The 15,560-nt window shown below is 39.4% G+C and overlaps 1 protein-coding gene across 5 annotated transcripts in view; it reads left to right on the top strand.

The window, feature by feature from the left end:
* PLEKHM3 (pleckstrin homology domain containing M3) overlaps positions 1 to 15,560 on the top strand; it is a 168,794-nt gene that overhangs the window by 57,010 nt on the left and 96,224 nt on the right. For all 5 annotated transcript variants that reach the window (XM_039844590.1, XM_039844592.1, XM_039844591.1 and 2 more), the window contains one exon: positions 14,949 to 15,094. In XM_039844590.1, the coding sequence (XP_039700524.1) occupies positions 14,949 to 15,094 (146 nt within the window). The remainder of the gene's footprint in view (positions 1 to 14,948; positions 15,095 to 15,560) is intronic.

Below are 15,560 nucleotides of genomic sequence, written 5' to 3'. Positions count from 1 at the left end.
GTCATTGACCTTGTGATTGAACTTATTCTCCAGCCCCCATTCCCTTCCCAGAGGTCAGACTTACTAAAAGTCTCAACCCTCTAATCATGTGGTTGGTCCTTCTGGTTACCACCCCCAATCCTGAAGCTACTTAGTGGTCCACCATGAGTCATCTCATTAGCAGAAACTCAGTTGTGATCCAAGAGGCCCATGAATAATGAGGACACTTGTATCACTCAGGAAATTCCAAAGGTTTAGAAGCTCCCTGCCAGGAACCAGAGAGAAAGACCAGACAGTTCTATATTATACAACACAACAGGGCATTAAGCAGGTCATTTTCATAGCAAAAATGGTAGCTAGATGAAAGGATGAGTGGTTGTTCCCAGAGCATGAGGAAGCCTCAGCCTACTCACCTTGTTCCCTCGTGCACCCACCTGAGGAGAGATTTCTGGTGGTGTCTTCCTGGGACCAAGCAGCTTCAGAAGCATCCAAGAAACTGGCTAACTCTGGGCTGCCCTGCCTGGTTACAGCCCTCCCAGAGCCCCAGATGAGGTGGTGGGAGGATGTACACAACCAGTGACTTTGTGATCCCCATTCTCTAACCCAGATACCACTCTCAAATCTTGACTTAAAATAATGTTTCCTTTTTTAAAGAATATTATACACGTGCAAAATTCATTTTATTAGCTTTCACTGAAAATAATTTAGTGTGTGCTACAGTGGTCTCTAACTTTTTTGGCACCAGGGACCCGTGCTCTTATGAGAATCTAATGCCTGATGATCTGAAGTGGAGCTGAGGTGGTGATGCTAGCACTGGAGAGCGGCTGCAAATACAAATGAAGCTTTGCTCACTCCCCAGCCGCTCACTTCCTGCTGTGTGGCCTGGTTCATAAGAGGCCACAGACCTGTGCCGGTCCACGGTGCAGGGGTTGGGAACCCCTGCTATATAGAAGGGAATTGGGATTCTAAAACCAAAGACATTTAGGCTTGTATCAATTTCCAAAAAACTGAAAATCACATTCTTTTATTTCTCCCCAGCTTTGAGACGTAATTGACAAATAACACTGTGTAAGTTTAAGGTGTATATTGTGATGATTTGATATGTGTATATATGTGTATATATTTGATATGTGTATATATGTGTACGATTGCCATATTAAGGTTAGCTAAGACATCCGTCACCTCACATAGTAAACACTTTTTGTTTTCGTGGGAACATTTAAGGTCTATTCTCTTATCAACTTTCAAGTATACAATACAGTTGTTAACTATAGTCACCATGCTGTACATTAGATCCCCAGAACTTAATCATCTTTTATCCCAGCTTTATTGAGATATAATTAACATATAACACTGTGTACATTTAAGGTGTACAGCGCGATGATTTGATATACATATATACTTCAAAATGATACCACAAAGAGGTTAGTTAACACCTAAGAAACTTTTAGGTATACAATATAATATCGTTTACTATAGTCACCATGCTGAAAAGCATATTCTAACCAAGTATGAACCAATGTACCAAGGGTTATGTCTTGCTAATTTTTTTCCAGTAAAGTAAATCATGGGGCTGAACCAAAAGCCTTGCTGAGAATCACTTCCCCTTCAAATCACCAGGCCTGTTCCTTTGACACAGAAGATAGACTTAGTTTGAAAGTCTTGGTGTCTTTCTCCATCTTTACCAATAAAGATGCTCTTCTCAGCTCCCAGACTTTTAGAGACCAGACGAAATAATAGATACACATGATTTGGTGGCTGGGAAGCATCTAGACTCAGTGGGATAAGTAATGAATTGGGAGCATAAGAGCTTGATTTTTTTGTTTATAGCTCTGCTTCTCATTTATTATATAGCCTCGAGCCAGCCTTTTCCATCTTGTGGGTCAGCATCTTTGACACTATAACTTGAGGGAAGATAAAGCTGCCTTGACTATGTACAATTCAAATGTTACAAAAATATCAACCAAACCAAAAGTGTCAAATCTTAATTTAGTAATATTGTACATCACTGCATTTTCCCCCCCAGAAAATTTAAGAGATTCCCCAAGGGATCTCTTAAATGAACGGAAGTCTAATTGTGGCTTGACAATGGATGGGAAACCTTTACGAAAATGATGTTTCTCATCCATGGTAGGATAAGGAATTTTAATTGAGTGAAAGGTGCCCCATAATGTGAAGAGTGTCCTGGCAGCCCCACGAGCCCAACTTCCCTATATGATCCTCATCCAATGTCCTTCACTCACCCACAGGCATGTTCTGATTGCCTGATAGCTGTCCCCTTTCCTCCCCACTCCTGTTATTGGATGCTGTCTGCCTGAGCCATCATTCTTTTAGGGGCTTTACAGGGTTAAAAATCATAGTCTTCATTCCAGGGCTCAGGAAGATGGAGATCACAATATCCACATGCATTGCTTATACATCATATGTATTATTACATAATGGGCCCTTAAATTTGATAGGCTTATTCACGTGGTCACAGCCAGGGCTCCTAAGGCTATGCCACCCTGCCACAGCTGAGCATGCCAGGGGGCCTTCTTCTAAACTCACTTCTCCATCTATGAGGAAGGCTGGAGAAGCAGTGGGGAGAGAAGCTAAGAATATTACTCTAGGAAATTCCTTTCCAATGGCAATATGAGGACCCTGAAGTGGGAGTTTCCCACCTACCAACTTGAAATACCCTGGTACAAGTAGCCTATCTTCAAATACTAAACATATGGTTGAAAGATTAGCTTTGGAGGTAGTCACAAACCTGTGTTTTTAGAGAGACAGAAAAGCGTGGAAAGCAGGCCAAAGAAGACATAGGGGGAAAGAATAAAGGAATGAAGTAGACCAAAGCAGTCCCTACATCTTCTAGAACATAAAGAATTTGATTTGAGGTGAAAATGAAGAAATTCATGGATTTGAAGGAAGCTGATGAAAGTGGTTTTTTTCACTTTGAGACTATTTCCAGTACTACTCAGATCCACTCTCAGGACTTTAATTTTATCAAATTGTTGTCATTACTAAAATAGCTCTAGTAGAAATTACTCTAAGAGATGCTGTTACGGTTTTTTCAGAGGTTTTTAGCAAAGAAAAGGAATGGTTGTGTTTTAAAGATACTGTAAAGTTCAAAGAGATGAGACTCGCAAAATATAAGGAAAGAGAAACAGGCATTAAGAGTGAGGAGTGACGTGAAGGAGAGGGAGAGGGGACCCAGATGGGACAGTGTATGCGACTGAAGCTATAGACTGGACGAGGCTGATGTACGTATGTATGTAGAGACTTCCATGCACCACATGCTAAAAGGAAACACAAGTTCCAGAAACAGACAAGAAAGGCAGGTTGCTTTTCAAGTATACCAAAAAGATAATCTGAAATTCTAAGCCAGTAAGAGGTTATTGACCTTTTGAAGGAAGAGATGAAACTGGGGAATCACAAAAAGAATTAGTGGTGGTTTAATATAATGTTAAATGCCAGGTAAAATCGGCAGAAAGGACATAATTGAGACAGACAGTGGATTCTCTGTGAGGAAAAAGGGTTCAGAGGAGGGACTAGGGTGAGATAACTGAGGTACGAACTTTAGGCACAAAATTCAAGGGAATGCCCAAAAAAACCTTAATCATCAAGATAAATAATATTTTAATGTAACATGATTGATTTAAAATGAAATACCAAAAATTCACAAAGAAAAAATATAAAATGTTAAATAGAGTTAAGACCAGTATGACTGATTTTTTCTTTTGCCTGAGGCTCTAATATGATTCAGAGGAACATTTCAGCAAGTTTCTTTGGTAAGATGTCTTCCCCAAAGCTTTCAGTGTATAAGTTCCAAGCAGCCCGGCCTTGCACTTGCCTTGTTACAAGGCTGCTGATGTCGACCTTCCTTCCTTGCCTTGGATTTCAGGGGTACTACGTGAGGAATCCTGGTACTCCCATGTTGAAAAGAGAACTGATAGAGATAAGCTGTGACACAGAAGCATTTTTTTGACCACCGGCAGCTTTCGTGTCTAAAATGATCAGCTTATTTCAGCCTCTTCTGTTTCCACAGTTGTTTTTCAAGTAAGAGTTATTGGTAGGCATATGTTTCACCAGAAGGATTAATTTGTAAAGGAAGGAGCCCCAAGCTTGGTGCAGGTGTTACCCTCAGATAGTCTAGTAGGTGGTGGCACAGTGTGGACAAGGCCTCCCTTTGATGGCACCTCTAAACTAACCTAGCAGCATGAATCGTTTTCTTTCAATGAGAAAGTAGAGCTGGTGAAAGGGCTTTTTCTCCTCCCTATCATAGATGGTTTACCATCGCTTGCAGAGAAGTGATTAAGGACAGTACTCGGATCTTCTAGGTCAAATTTTTTTAACTCTATTTTTTAATTTAATACTTCAAAAAACAGCATCTTTTCCTCCAAAACACCTGCCCCTTCTGCCAGATAGATTTCTCATGTAAATAGTCACAGGGTCGAAACATCATGGGCATCTTTGACTATCCCCTTGCTACCAAATCATTTGCATTTTATCTCCAGAGTATCTCTTTCATTTTTCCCCTTTCTGCTCCCAAGCCCACTGCCTACTCAAGCTCAGACTGATGCGGTAACGTGTCAGCTGGTTCTCTCCCCTTCCAGTGTTCTCTTGCCAGTTAATCTTTCTAAAATTCGGATAGCTGTTCTGCCTCAAACCACTGGAGCTGTCCGGGTATCTTATTGTTTAGTAAAGACGCTTCCCTATGAGCATTCAGCAATCTTATGTTAACACTAGCCCCAGTTTATCATTCCAAGCTCTTTTCTCAACATCCCTCTAGCTATAGCGAGCTTCAGGCAACTAGAATATTTAGTGTTTTCCAAATATGTTCCCATTTTTCTGACTTGAAACTTCCTTTGCCAAACCTTTTTTTAGGGCCCAGCTCACATGCTTCGGTGTCTACAGAGTCGTCCTCAGTCTCCACAGTTAGAGTGATCACTTCCTCTTTCCCTCGTCTCTTAGCTTATGCTTTCTACCTTATAGATTTGTATTTTTGCCCCCTACCCCATCCTTTATATTTAGAGATGATGTTAATGCTTGTGAGGTCCTAGGCTGTATTCACTGATGAACTAAATTACATACTGTTGTATAATTGATTCATATTTTCTGTGCTTGTCATATTGTCATCCGTAAGGAGATAATTTTCGGAATATCTTCCACAAGGAGATGGCTACGAGGAAATTCACCTACGTAGTTCACTGATGTTGCTCATAAAGTGCCACATCAGCCACTTCATTTAGGATCTTCCTTTTTTATTAGATGTACAACCGTGGACAGAATTACTTTACCTGCCTCAGTTTCTTCATTTGTAAAATGAAGATAATACCTACCTCATAGAATTGATAAGAGAATTAAATGTGTGTGTGGCTTGTGTGTGTGTGTGTGTGTGTGTGTGTGTGTGTGCACGCAGGTTGGCATAAGGAAGAAAGTGTCTGGCATGTTGTAAGCTCTATGGTAAGCACTATGTAAGTATTGGTTTATCCATTTGCCTATTTATTAAATATTTCCATTTTAAATTGCTTGCCATTTTTTTCAAAGTTTTGGGGGAAAGAGCAAACAGGGACAAAAGTTAATGAGAAAGTTTAAGAAGAAAACAAGTATAAGAAGATATTTAATGTAGACTGATCTAAATATACCAGATGCTGAATTTATCTTATTTTATTATTAAACCTACCCTACTATAAATGCTAGTACTGAAGCATCTTACTGTTAAAAAAAAAAAAATTAAAAGTAACTCAGCAAATCATTTCTTTGGAAGTGAAAATCTGTCACAGATCATTATGGTTATAATGAAGGGTAGCTATTTAGTAGATAGAAAAGCAGTCAGAATCTCTAGAGCGGAGCACATATTTACTTACTTGCCTTAGCAAAAATCAAGATTTATTGCCTTTCAAGATAAATTTTGACTAAATATTGACTTTAGGCTCTCAGTCATTGTTTGCCTGAAAGGCCAATAAATCTTGACACTTCTCAACTTGAGTTGGAGTCTACTTGGTATTTATTAATTTATTTAATAAGATTTATAATCTCAACATTCCATGAGACTAAACAAACAGTATAGAGTTTAGCAAGAGTAGAAAGTCTTTATATTTTCTTTTCTTTTTATTTATTTATTTATTTTTTGCTACTGCGAAAAGCTTTATTGTTTCCATTTGGTTCACAGATTAGGAGAAGGCACCAGAGTGGTTAAAAAAAACTGCCTGGTGGCTGCAGAGGGGCCCCTCAAAGTCCACTGTGCTCTAGAGGCTCCTAGTCCCACTTAAGAGTGAGCCTTTTCAAGAGATACTCGCCCAGCCTGTGCAGGTAGTCAGATGGCTACCTGTTTTCTTGATAAGTTTCACCGCTTCATTTAGGAAGGGACTCTCCAGGAAGTCATAGAGATGGAGGTCTGTATTGCAGAGCCCAGGGCACATACATCCCAAAGGGCCCAGCTCAGGTTTTTCTCTAGGGCCATGGCAGCTTCATGACGTCCATGGCGTAACCCCACTTACCTTGGGATGGCTTCTGCGCATCTTGAAAGAGGACATGGCTGCCGTGCTGGTTTTGCATTTTTACAAGAAGCTGGGTGCTCTCCCGCCTCTCCTTGGCCAACTCACCAAAAAAAGTGTCCCAGGTTCTCCAGAGCCATATCATCACAGTGGAAATAGAAACCCAGAGAGAGATAGGTGAAGGAGGCCCGCAGATACACATTGACCAGGTGGTTGATGGTGGCCTCCACCTTGGAGGTGGACGAATCTGGGAGCTCATGATTGGTCGGCAGTAAGATGCTAACCACAGAAATCTGTGTTGACTGCTCCCCGACACAGGATGGTCAAGAAGATGGTTTTGGAGGTTGTGATCGGAAAGGAGGTTGAAGGGTGATTGGAGGCTGGAAGAAGCGGGGAGTCCCCAGGTCTGTTCCTTCTAAACACTGCTGAAACAAGAGGCAGATTTGGGAGTCCACTGGCACACTGCCTTATATTTTCAGTCAGCAGTAATTACATGACATGTGATTTTCACTTCATTTCTTACTTAAATATAGTACCTTTAGCACTGGTAATATGACATACAAATCAAAGCTGACTTACCTGTTTATTTTTATTTATTTTTATTTCATTTTATATTATTCTATATTTTATATGCAGCATAAAGGTTAGACATTTACATAATTTATGAAGTGATTCCTCCTGATAAGTCCAGTACCCACCTGGTGCACCGTACCTGGTTATTACAGTATTATTGGCTATATTCCCTAAGCTGTACTTTACATCTCGGTGACTATTTTTTTAATTAATTAATTTACTTTTATTATGGTGACATTGGTTAATGAAATCCTGTAAGTTTCAGGTGTAGAATTCAACAGTACTGACATACCCGTTTAAATATTCATTGCAAAAAAATTTAATCGAAGTCAAGGGGAAAAATTTCATCAAGACTTATAGAATTCTTCTAAATTTTAAACCAATTACTATTCACATCGGTTGTCTGTTTATTTATTTATTTATTTATTTTTACTTTAATAACAAGCTTTTATGGGTATTCAATGAAGAGGTTAACTTCTCACTTTAGCGGTTGTAATAGTTAATAGTATTATTAAATTGAGTCTATGATCTTTTGAAGACTTCACCTGTGGTAGCTCCCATGCGCAGATCCCACGCTCAGATGTGCTGGTGTGCAGTTCGGGTGTTTTTTATTGAGTTTTAGATGTTCAGTTTATTGTTATTTCTAGGGGAGAGATCTGAAGACATCTCCCACTCTGCCATGTTTCGCCACACCTCCCACATTGGATGTTTAAAAGTATCTTTCTTCGGTTGCCTTACTCTGCAAGTATAATCAAGTAACACATGATTCTACTCCTTAGATGGCCTCTGTCTTGGACAGTTGATGTCTGCAGGTCTTAGCCTCAGTCTCCTATGTCTGTCTGTCCTTATCTCTCCAGGTATAATGTGTTCTGAACATTCGTTGTGCCCAGGGGCAGTGCTCCTACTTTACAAGTATTACATTTGCCATTTTGCTATGTTGAAAGGAAAATCTTTTAGTTAGGTACATCCATTTTGTCCAAGAGGAGTTATTTACTTCTCTTATATTCTTAAAGACTTAGCTGTCCTAGCAACAGCTACAATTCATTCTACAGGTGCCAGCTTAAGTTATCCCACGTGTGTCAGCCGCGATAGGAACAGTTTCCTTCCGAGTGTTACTAACGCTTTTTAACATGTGTCAGCCCTTTCGCTGTGCAGCCCAACTTTTTGAGTCAAAGTTTTGGCCAACAGTAAGTGACAATTTCTTTTTACAATCTCTCACCAGTATAAAGGCCATTTATAGACCAACATAAAATGAAGTCCACCAGAAAAAATTGTTTTCTGATGAACAGATATGAAAATCAGTATAGCTTTGGAAAGAACCAGTCAGTACGTTTCCAGATTGCACTTTGCTTTGTTGCACTTCATAGATGTTGTGTTTTTAACAAAAATGGTTGCAAGACCTTCCATCAGCAAAATGATTACTTACTACTTGCTTCATTACAATACTTGATTTATTGTGGTTGTCTGGAACTAAACCTGCAATATCTCCAAGGTGTGCCTGTATGTGTATTCCCTCCCAAACATGAAGTTTTCATCCCCTGGGAAGAGACTTAAAATGTTATGAAGAAAATTGTTTTGAGATGTCGAAGTCTCAAGTGAGCCCATAAACTAAACAAAGGAACTACCAGCACTGTGCCTGCCGTACTAGTCACATCAGCAGTCCGGGCAGTGCACAATTGATTTTTCTTGATTTCCCTTTTTGTTCCTTTAGTTTCATTTGAGGTGCTCGTAGGTACTCTATGCCTTATAACAGAGAAAATGCATACTCAAAGGTGTTTGTTTTCATGTGCCTGATTCTCCACCCAAATATTTCATGACTTAACTGATTTTATGACTAAGTACATGCCTTCTATTTTGTGGGTCACCGCCTTGTCTCACAGACAGAGTAACCTGGATGCTTAAGATGGGAAAAGTTTTAGGTCACTTACAGTAGTCTCCCCTTATCCACAGTTTCACTTTCCGGTGTTTTAGTTATTCATGGTCAACTTTGGTCAGAAAATAATTGAGAAATAAGCAATTCACAAGTTTGAAATTATGCGCCATTCTGTGTAACGTGATGAAATTTCACGCCATCCTGCTCTGTCCTGCCAAGGACGTGGATCATCCCTTTGTCCAGTGTATCCTCGCTGCATACTCTCCCTGCTGGTTAGTCACTTGTAGCTTTCTCTATTATCAGATCAACTGTCATGGTATCACAGTGCTTGTGTTCAAATAACTCTTATCATTATAGTTGTTCCATTTTCTTTTTAGCTATTGTTGATAGTCTCTTACTGTGCCTAATTTATAAATTAAATTTTATTATAGGTATGTATGTATAGGAAAAAACTCGCAGTGTGTGTGTGTGTGTGTGTGTGTGTGTAGAGAGAGAGAGAGAGGGTGGGGAGGGGGAGTCTGATACTCTACAGTTTCAGGCATCCACTGGGGGTCTTGGAACATATCCTTCACAGATAAGGAGGGACCACTTCACTTCTAAGTAGGTGTTTCTCAATGCCCCTCACCCTCGGCCCCTTTCCATCACCATTATGTAGAGTTCCTTCGCCTCAGTTCCACTGGTGTTAACTTGAGAACACACATGTGGTCAGTCTCACATCCCAGCTCTGTCCCGTCCTATAGTGGGTAATGCAAGTCCGGGCACCAAGGTTGATTTGCCTCCACATCCTTTAAAGGATACAAAAACTACATTGCAAAAATTGCTTCTGCCCTCTGTCCAACAATCCTTGTTTAGACACCGTGCCCAACTTTGTGCTAATCCTCAGCTCATTAAACAAAATTTTCGATGGTATACCCAAAGTGACACCTAGTTTTAAAAAAAGTATGTTTGACACTTAACTACTACACATTTAATGAGCCATTGGTTCCAGCCTGCAAGTTAAGAAAGCTAAGTTCTTTATGACTTTTCCCCCCAATTCTTGTAAAATGTCAAGTTACTGAATCCTCACTTATGTTTTTCTTCATTTTGGAAATTCTGGTCTCTCAAGCATGTGATCCAAGTCCAGGCCTTTGAGCCACACTTTACACAGTGCTTACCACAGCTCACTGTCGCATGCCAGAACACTGGATGGAGGTAGGAGAGAGGTACAGGGCAGCCCCTTTTCCTCTCGTGTGACCATTCTCTCCCTACCCCTATAAGCATATGGTGAAAACAGGTATGAAGCTTCCCAGTTTCATTTTTTTTTTATTTTAACAGAGCAAATGGAAACTTGTCTTCTCACTCTTTTTATCTTGTTTCCTCCCTTTTATAGATGCTCCTTCTTTCTTTTTGCTTGCCCTGTTCTCTCCTTAGAGCTTTTCTACCTTCCAAATACAAAATACTGGATTTACCTTCCCAAATTAGGTAAAAGGGGTAGCATGGCTGACTCAGAAAAGATTGTGTGTTCTTTCTTTAGTGAGAGAGATCCACCTGGATCCACCCACAGTCTTTGTTACCCCTCTCACACCCGTGAATGTTCTAACTGCTGGTCAGGGGCAGGCGGGCTGAGTTGGTAGTCCTGAAGTAGAGAGAAGGTGGTTGGCTCCTCCTCGGGTTTCAGCTTCAATAACACCACGTTGCAGCCAGTTGAGCTAACTGGGTACACTCGTTAGTAGAAAGACTGTGCCTTTGTGGAGAATTAGCCAAAATTTCTGCTTCAATCCCCAGAAACAGATTCTTTTGGGTATCTTAAAAGGCCATTTGGGAAATGGACTGTACATGCAGCAAATAGGATTTCGGTTAAATGGTTACATTTATTTCCCAAAGTGTATCAGAGGGGAAGCTAAGCTCTTCAGAGCTTGTGTTCATTAAAGATTTGAAGTGGGGTGGGAAGCAATAAAAAAAAAAAAGGCCAGTGGGTTCCCTTGTGAGATAGTTTTTTGTTCCTATGAATTGAATACACTCTCTGAAAAGTTTCAAAAAGAGACTAGGAAGAATGTATTTGCTTTGATCCAACATGTGGAGTGTTCCCTACTACAAATGCTCTTTAATTTAGAAACATTGTTGAAAAGTCTTATTTGAAAGTACACACAAATATAATATGTAAATAAGCCCTAATTAGTTATTTCAATTAATTATTTTTTGTCTCTGCTTTACAGCTCTATTTTTCTCCCCATAATGTTGCTTGTCAGAGTCCAGCTTTGGCACCCTCCAAAAAATGTGCGGTTCTAACAGCAATTATTAAGAAAACACATTTTTTCCCTGTTGAAAACCTCACAATGATAGTGAAATTTCAAATTGTGTATCTTTAAAAGGAATTGTTTCAGACATTTTTAGTCTATGATTTGGTAGCGTAATATTAGAGAAGGAAATCTTGCAAATCTTGCAATTAATTGAAAGAACAGGTGTTTCCTTCTTCAAATAAATGGTATGTGTTGTTTTTAGAAAATAATCTACATCAGGCCACCAACTGTCTTCTGATCTTCTTTCTTGGCCATCCTATGTTCTTTCAATGACAAATACACTGGATTTGAAGATTAAAAGTTTTCATTCTTTCTAAGTCAAATAAGATTCTTCTCAGTGGGGACATTAAATGCTATGGAAAAACACAGATAAAATGAACTCAGGTTGTTTCTACATAGTAAATTTTTTTTTTTTTTTTGAAATTGACTAAGAACCTGAAATGTTGATTTTGGAAGCCTGGAAAGTGAACTATGTGATAAATTATGAGCTCTTCACCGAGTGGTCTATACACCCTCTGCACTTCACTGGAATAGCATTTTAGAGCTTGGAGGGACCTTTGCAAGTCACCTAGAAATCGCAGGCAATCCTCAGCTTTTACCCACCACCATTGCTGGTGGGAGGTGGGCAGTTGGGTAGAAATGCAGGTTTCTGGGCCTTGCCCTAGATCTACAGAATCAATATCTCAAGGCAGGGGTGAGGTCTACGTTTTCCATAAACATCTCCAGAAAGGTTCTTATGCTCACTGAATTTGGCAAGTCACCGATTTAGGCTAACTTTTAATTTTGTAGTGAAGAAAGCAAGCCTAGAGAGTTGATGGATCAAGCTCACAGTGTACCCTAGACAAGGCTTCTTGACCCTAAACTTGTGTCTATCTGTACACCACATATCCAAAACAGTCCTAAGCATACAGATAGGTTGAAATCTACTTCTGTCATTAGGGATGATTTCAGCACCGAGCGTTGGAGAGCATGGTTCTAAACAGGCAGTAAAGACACTCAAGGACTGGAGGCAGCTTTTGTGCTGCTGCTTCAGTCTAAACTAAAACCTGAATAAAACTAAGCTGTGTTCTCTCACCTTTCTCTCTTTTATGAGCTTGGAGACCAACGTAAAGTGGCAGGGGTGTTTAGCTCATTTAGTTAGCTCATGTAATTGAACCCCCAGCATGTTAGGCTTTGGACCTGTATGCCTGGTTGATATCCACATTTTTAGGCTATGTGCTTTCTTAAAATGCACATTTGTGTATTTCAGTATTGGCTATGTATGTTGCATCTAGAAAATTACAATAAACTCATTAAAAAGTATAGACTGATAAGCCCAATAGTACTTTCTAAAGCATATAGAAATATCTAGCAAATCCTTACTGATGTTTATCATATCCAAATTTCAAACAACCAAAAATGTAAAATAACCTAAATTTATTTCTGCAATATTCTTTGGCGAGAGTTTCAACTATAATGATGATCTCGAATTTCTACAAGATCAAGATTACTTTCTCAATTATTAAGAAAGATAGAATTCTACTCAGTGTCATTTCAGTGTTAAGTCATTTTGACTGTCTAATTTTTGGAAACAGCAATATCCCAGTGTCTGTAATATGTCAAGTTCCATTCAACTTTGTTCCATAGTCCATGTAGATGAACACATGTGTAATGTATAATTTTTAGAACAGGCAACATATTTTCTCAGAGAAATTATCAAAAGTAGGCTGTTGCAAGAGGCTGATGACCAGGTTAGGAGGATCAATTCTAGAATAACTATGAGAAATTAAAATCTCTTTATATGCATGTGGGTGTATGTGTGCCAAATAATATTCTGTTTATCATCCTTTCAACATAAACATTTATTGATGGTCTGTTATGTGCAAAGCTCTGTATTAAGTGCTAAGGATACAAAATAGATCTGAGAGGTTTATAGTGTGGTTCTGCCTATACAAGCACATAAAAAGGCATAACAGTTTACGGAGACATGTGCTAAATGCCAGATGGACAGTGTAGTCAGTGAGTGCAGCAGTTGGCGTTCCAGTGTTCATGGCCTTGCGATGGTGACAGCTCCTCCTGCGTCCAACAGAAGCAATGTGTGTCTTTGGTTCTTCCTTATCTTTTACACATATCACATTCCTTGAGCAATCTGAAAAACAGGAGCTTGTTAGGACTTTGTTGCTACTCAATAGTGAAGAAATAGCTGTTTTAGGAAGGAAGAATGTTGAGCTCTTAAAGCATAATACCAATACATTTACTTTGTCTTTTTTTTTTTTTAATTTTTCAATTACAGTTGACATTCAATAATATCCTTTTACTTTCTGTCTTTTAATATCTCTGGTACTTAAAAACAATAGGATCTAATTCTCTTTCTGAAGGATGCACTGTGAAACTGATTACGGATGCCATTTTGTGATGAAAATGAAAGTTCTGTGAGTTTTGTGAGACTTTTACTCATGCAGTTCATGTGAATCAGTATCTTCTTAGGTTGGCGATTTGTTAAATAAGTATGTTTTAGCTCCTTCGAATGAAAATGGGGTGCAACACTGATCACTCTAATGTTATTGCTAATAGTATTAGTATATCTTTAATATACTACTAATAGTAGTAGTCGTCATCGTTATAGTAGTAGTAGTAATTCATTTTGTGCCCACATCGTAAAATAGGCTTAATGTGAGATTTCTTTGATAAATACAGTTCTTAGTACCCAATCATGAAATGCGCCATATGGAAGGATTTCTAAAATAAAAGCTATTGATCAAAAATGTCAGAAAAATTATGCTGTTTTTATAATTGTGATTACTTGTTTTGGATTTCGTCCTTTGGGTTGATTGTGACAGAATTTCTCTACTCATCAGTAGAAGGTAGTTCCTCCTCTCTAAGGAAAACTAATGGCTTCTTTGTGGCAAGGCCACGATAATTACCAGGTCCCCTGAGAGTACCAGGACAGTGCTCACAGAATCATGGACTTCTTTTGACATGAAAAGGGCCTTAGCAATCATTTGCAGGCAACCAGTGGCCTTGAGTATTGGGCAGGATTTGGCAAAGTAGAGAGAGAAGAGCGTGTTATGTAAGGAGAAATAATATACAACAAGATATGGAGGGTGGAGTGAGCGCACTGTGTTTATTTGGGGAACAGCGAGGAGAGTTCTCTGAAGAGGTTATATTCCCATTGGAGACTGTAGAAATAAGTGGTTGGAAAGGTGAGACGGGGGCCAATTGAAGGACAAATTCCTTTCATTAATTTTGTAAGCAAAGGAAGGCTACGTATCAGTTTCTAGGATCATTTGTAGAATCAGACAAGCTTAGAGCCAAGTCCAAACTTCTCCTCCTATTGGCTGGGTGACCTCAAGACAAAATACTTAACCTGGCTAAAACCTTGGTTTATTCATCTATAAAATAGAGCTGATAATATCTCCCTCATAGGGATATGTGGGTTATATAAGATATGAGAAGCCCCAGCAAAGTGCCTCGTGGAAATAGAGTTTCTGAGGAGGGAAGCAAAGAGAGAAAAGTAGGGTTGTAGAGAGACAACCTATTCTCTGGCAGCTGCATGCAGAGAATAGGGGATCAGAGGAGATCAGAAACAGGGGGCCCATTTCAGGGATCCCCCAGGAGGCAAAGGGGTTGAAGCAATCAGGCTAGGAAGGAGGGGACATATCGATACATGGAGTCTCTGCAATTTCTTTCCTGTTGTGGAATTTTGTTTAACTTGAGGGTTATATATCTTTGTTCTTTGCTTTTGAAAGTACAATAATCATAGACTTTTTCTTTTGCTTTGAACAGGATGCCAGCGATCCATAGGCCTTTCCAATGGGAAAGCCAAGGTGTGCAATTACAGTGGGTGGTATTACTGCAGCAGCTGCCATGTGGATGACAGTTTTCTCATCCCGGCACGCATAGTCCACAACTGGGATACTTCGAAATATAAGGTAGGTACAAAAACTAAGTTCACTTCGTAATAGTAATTCGGATCCAATGTTGTCAGTGGATTATAAAGATGATGACATAAGAATTTGAAGCAAACTTGGTTAGGTAGTCTCATAAAAGCTACAAGATCTTTTCCCACTTTCTCCTCTGTTACGTTATCTCCCTCCTTCTATGGTTTTAGCTACCAGGACTCATATGATTCCCACTTTTCTCTCCACCTCCAGTTTTACTACTGAAAGTGAGATTTATGGAATTAATTGCCTAATGGACATCTCAACTTTAGTTTTCAACCTAGTTTTCTTGAGATGTGTGAATTGGTTAGCTGCATCGTACAGCATTACCACTGGAGTGCTACTCTAGGCTTTGGGTTCTTTTATGGTTCTGTGTCCTGCTACCTAACAGAATTCTGTGACCTGATCTGACGAGAGCTAGTCTGATCCTTCTGCCAGAATATTGTCACATGTAACT

This window comes from Pteropus medius, unplaced genomic scaffold, assembly GCF_902729225.1.
Source record: "Pteropus medius unplaced genomic scaffold, Ma_sr-lr_union100, whole genome shotgun sequence".
NCBI lineage: Eukaryota > Metazoa > Chordata > Mammalia > Chiroptera > Pteropodidae > Pteropus > Pteropus medius.
Note: the sequence above shows the minus strand (reverse complement) of the source record. Positions and strands in the feature narration are given on the sequence as shown.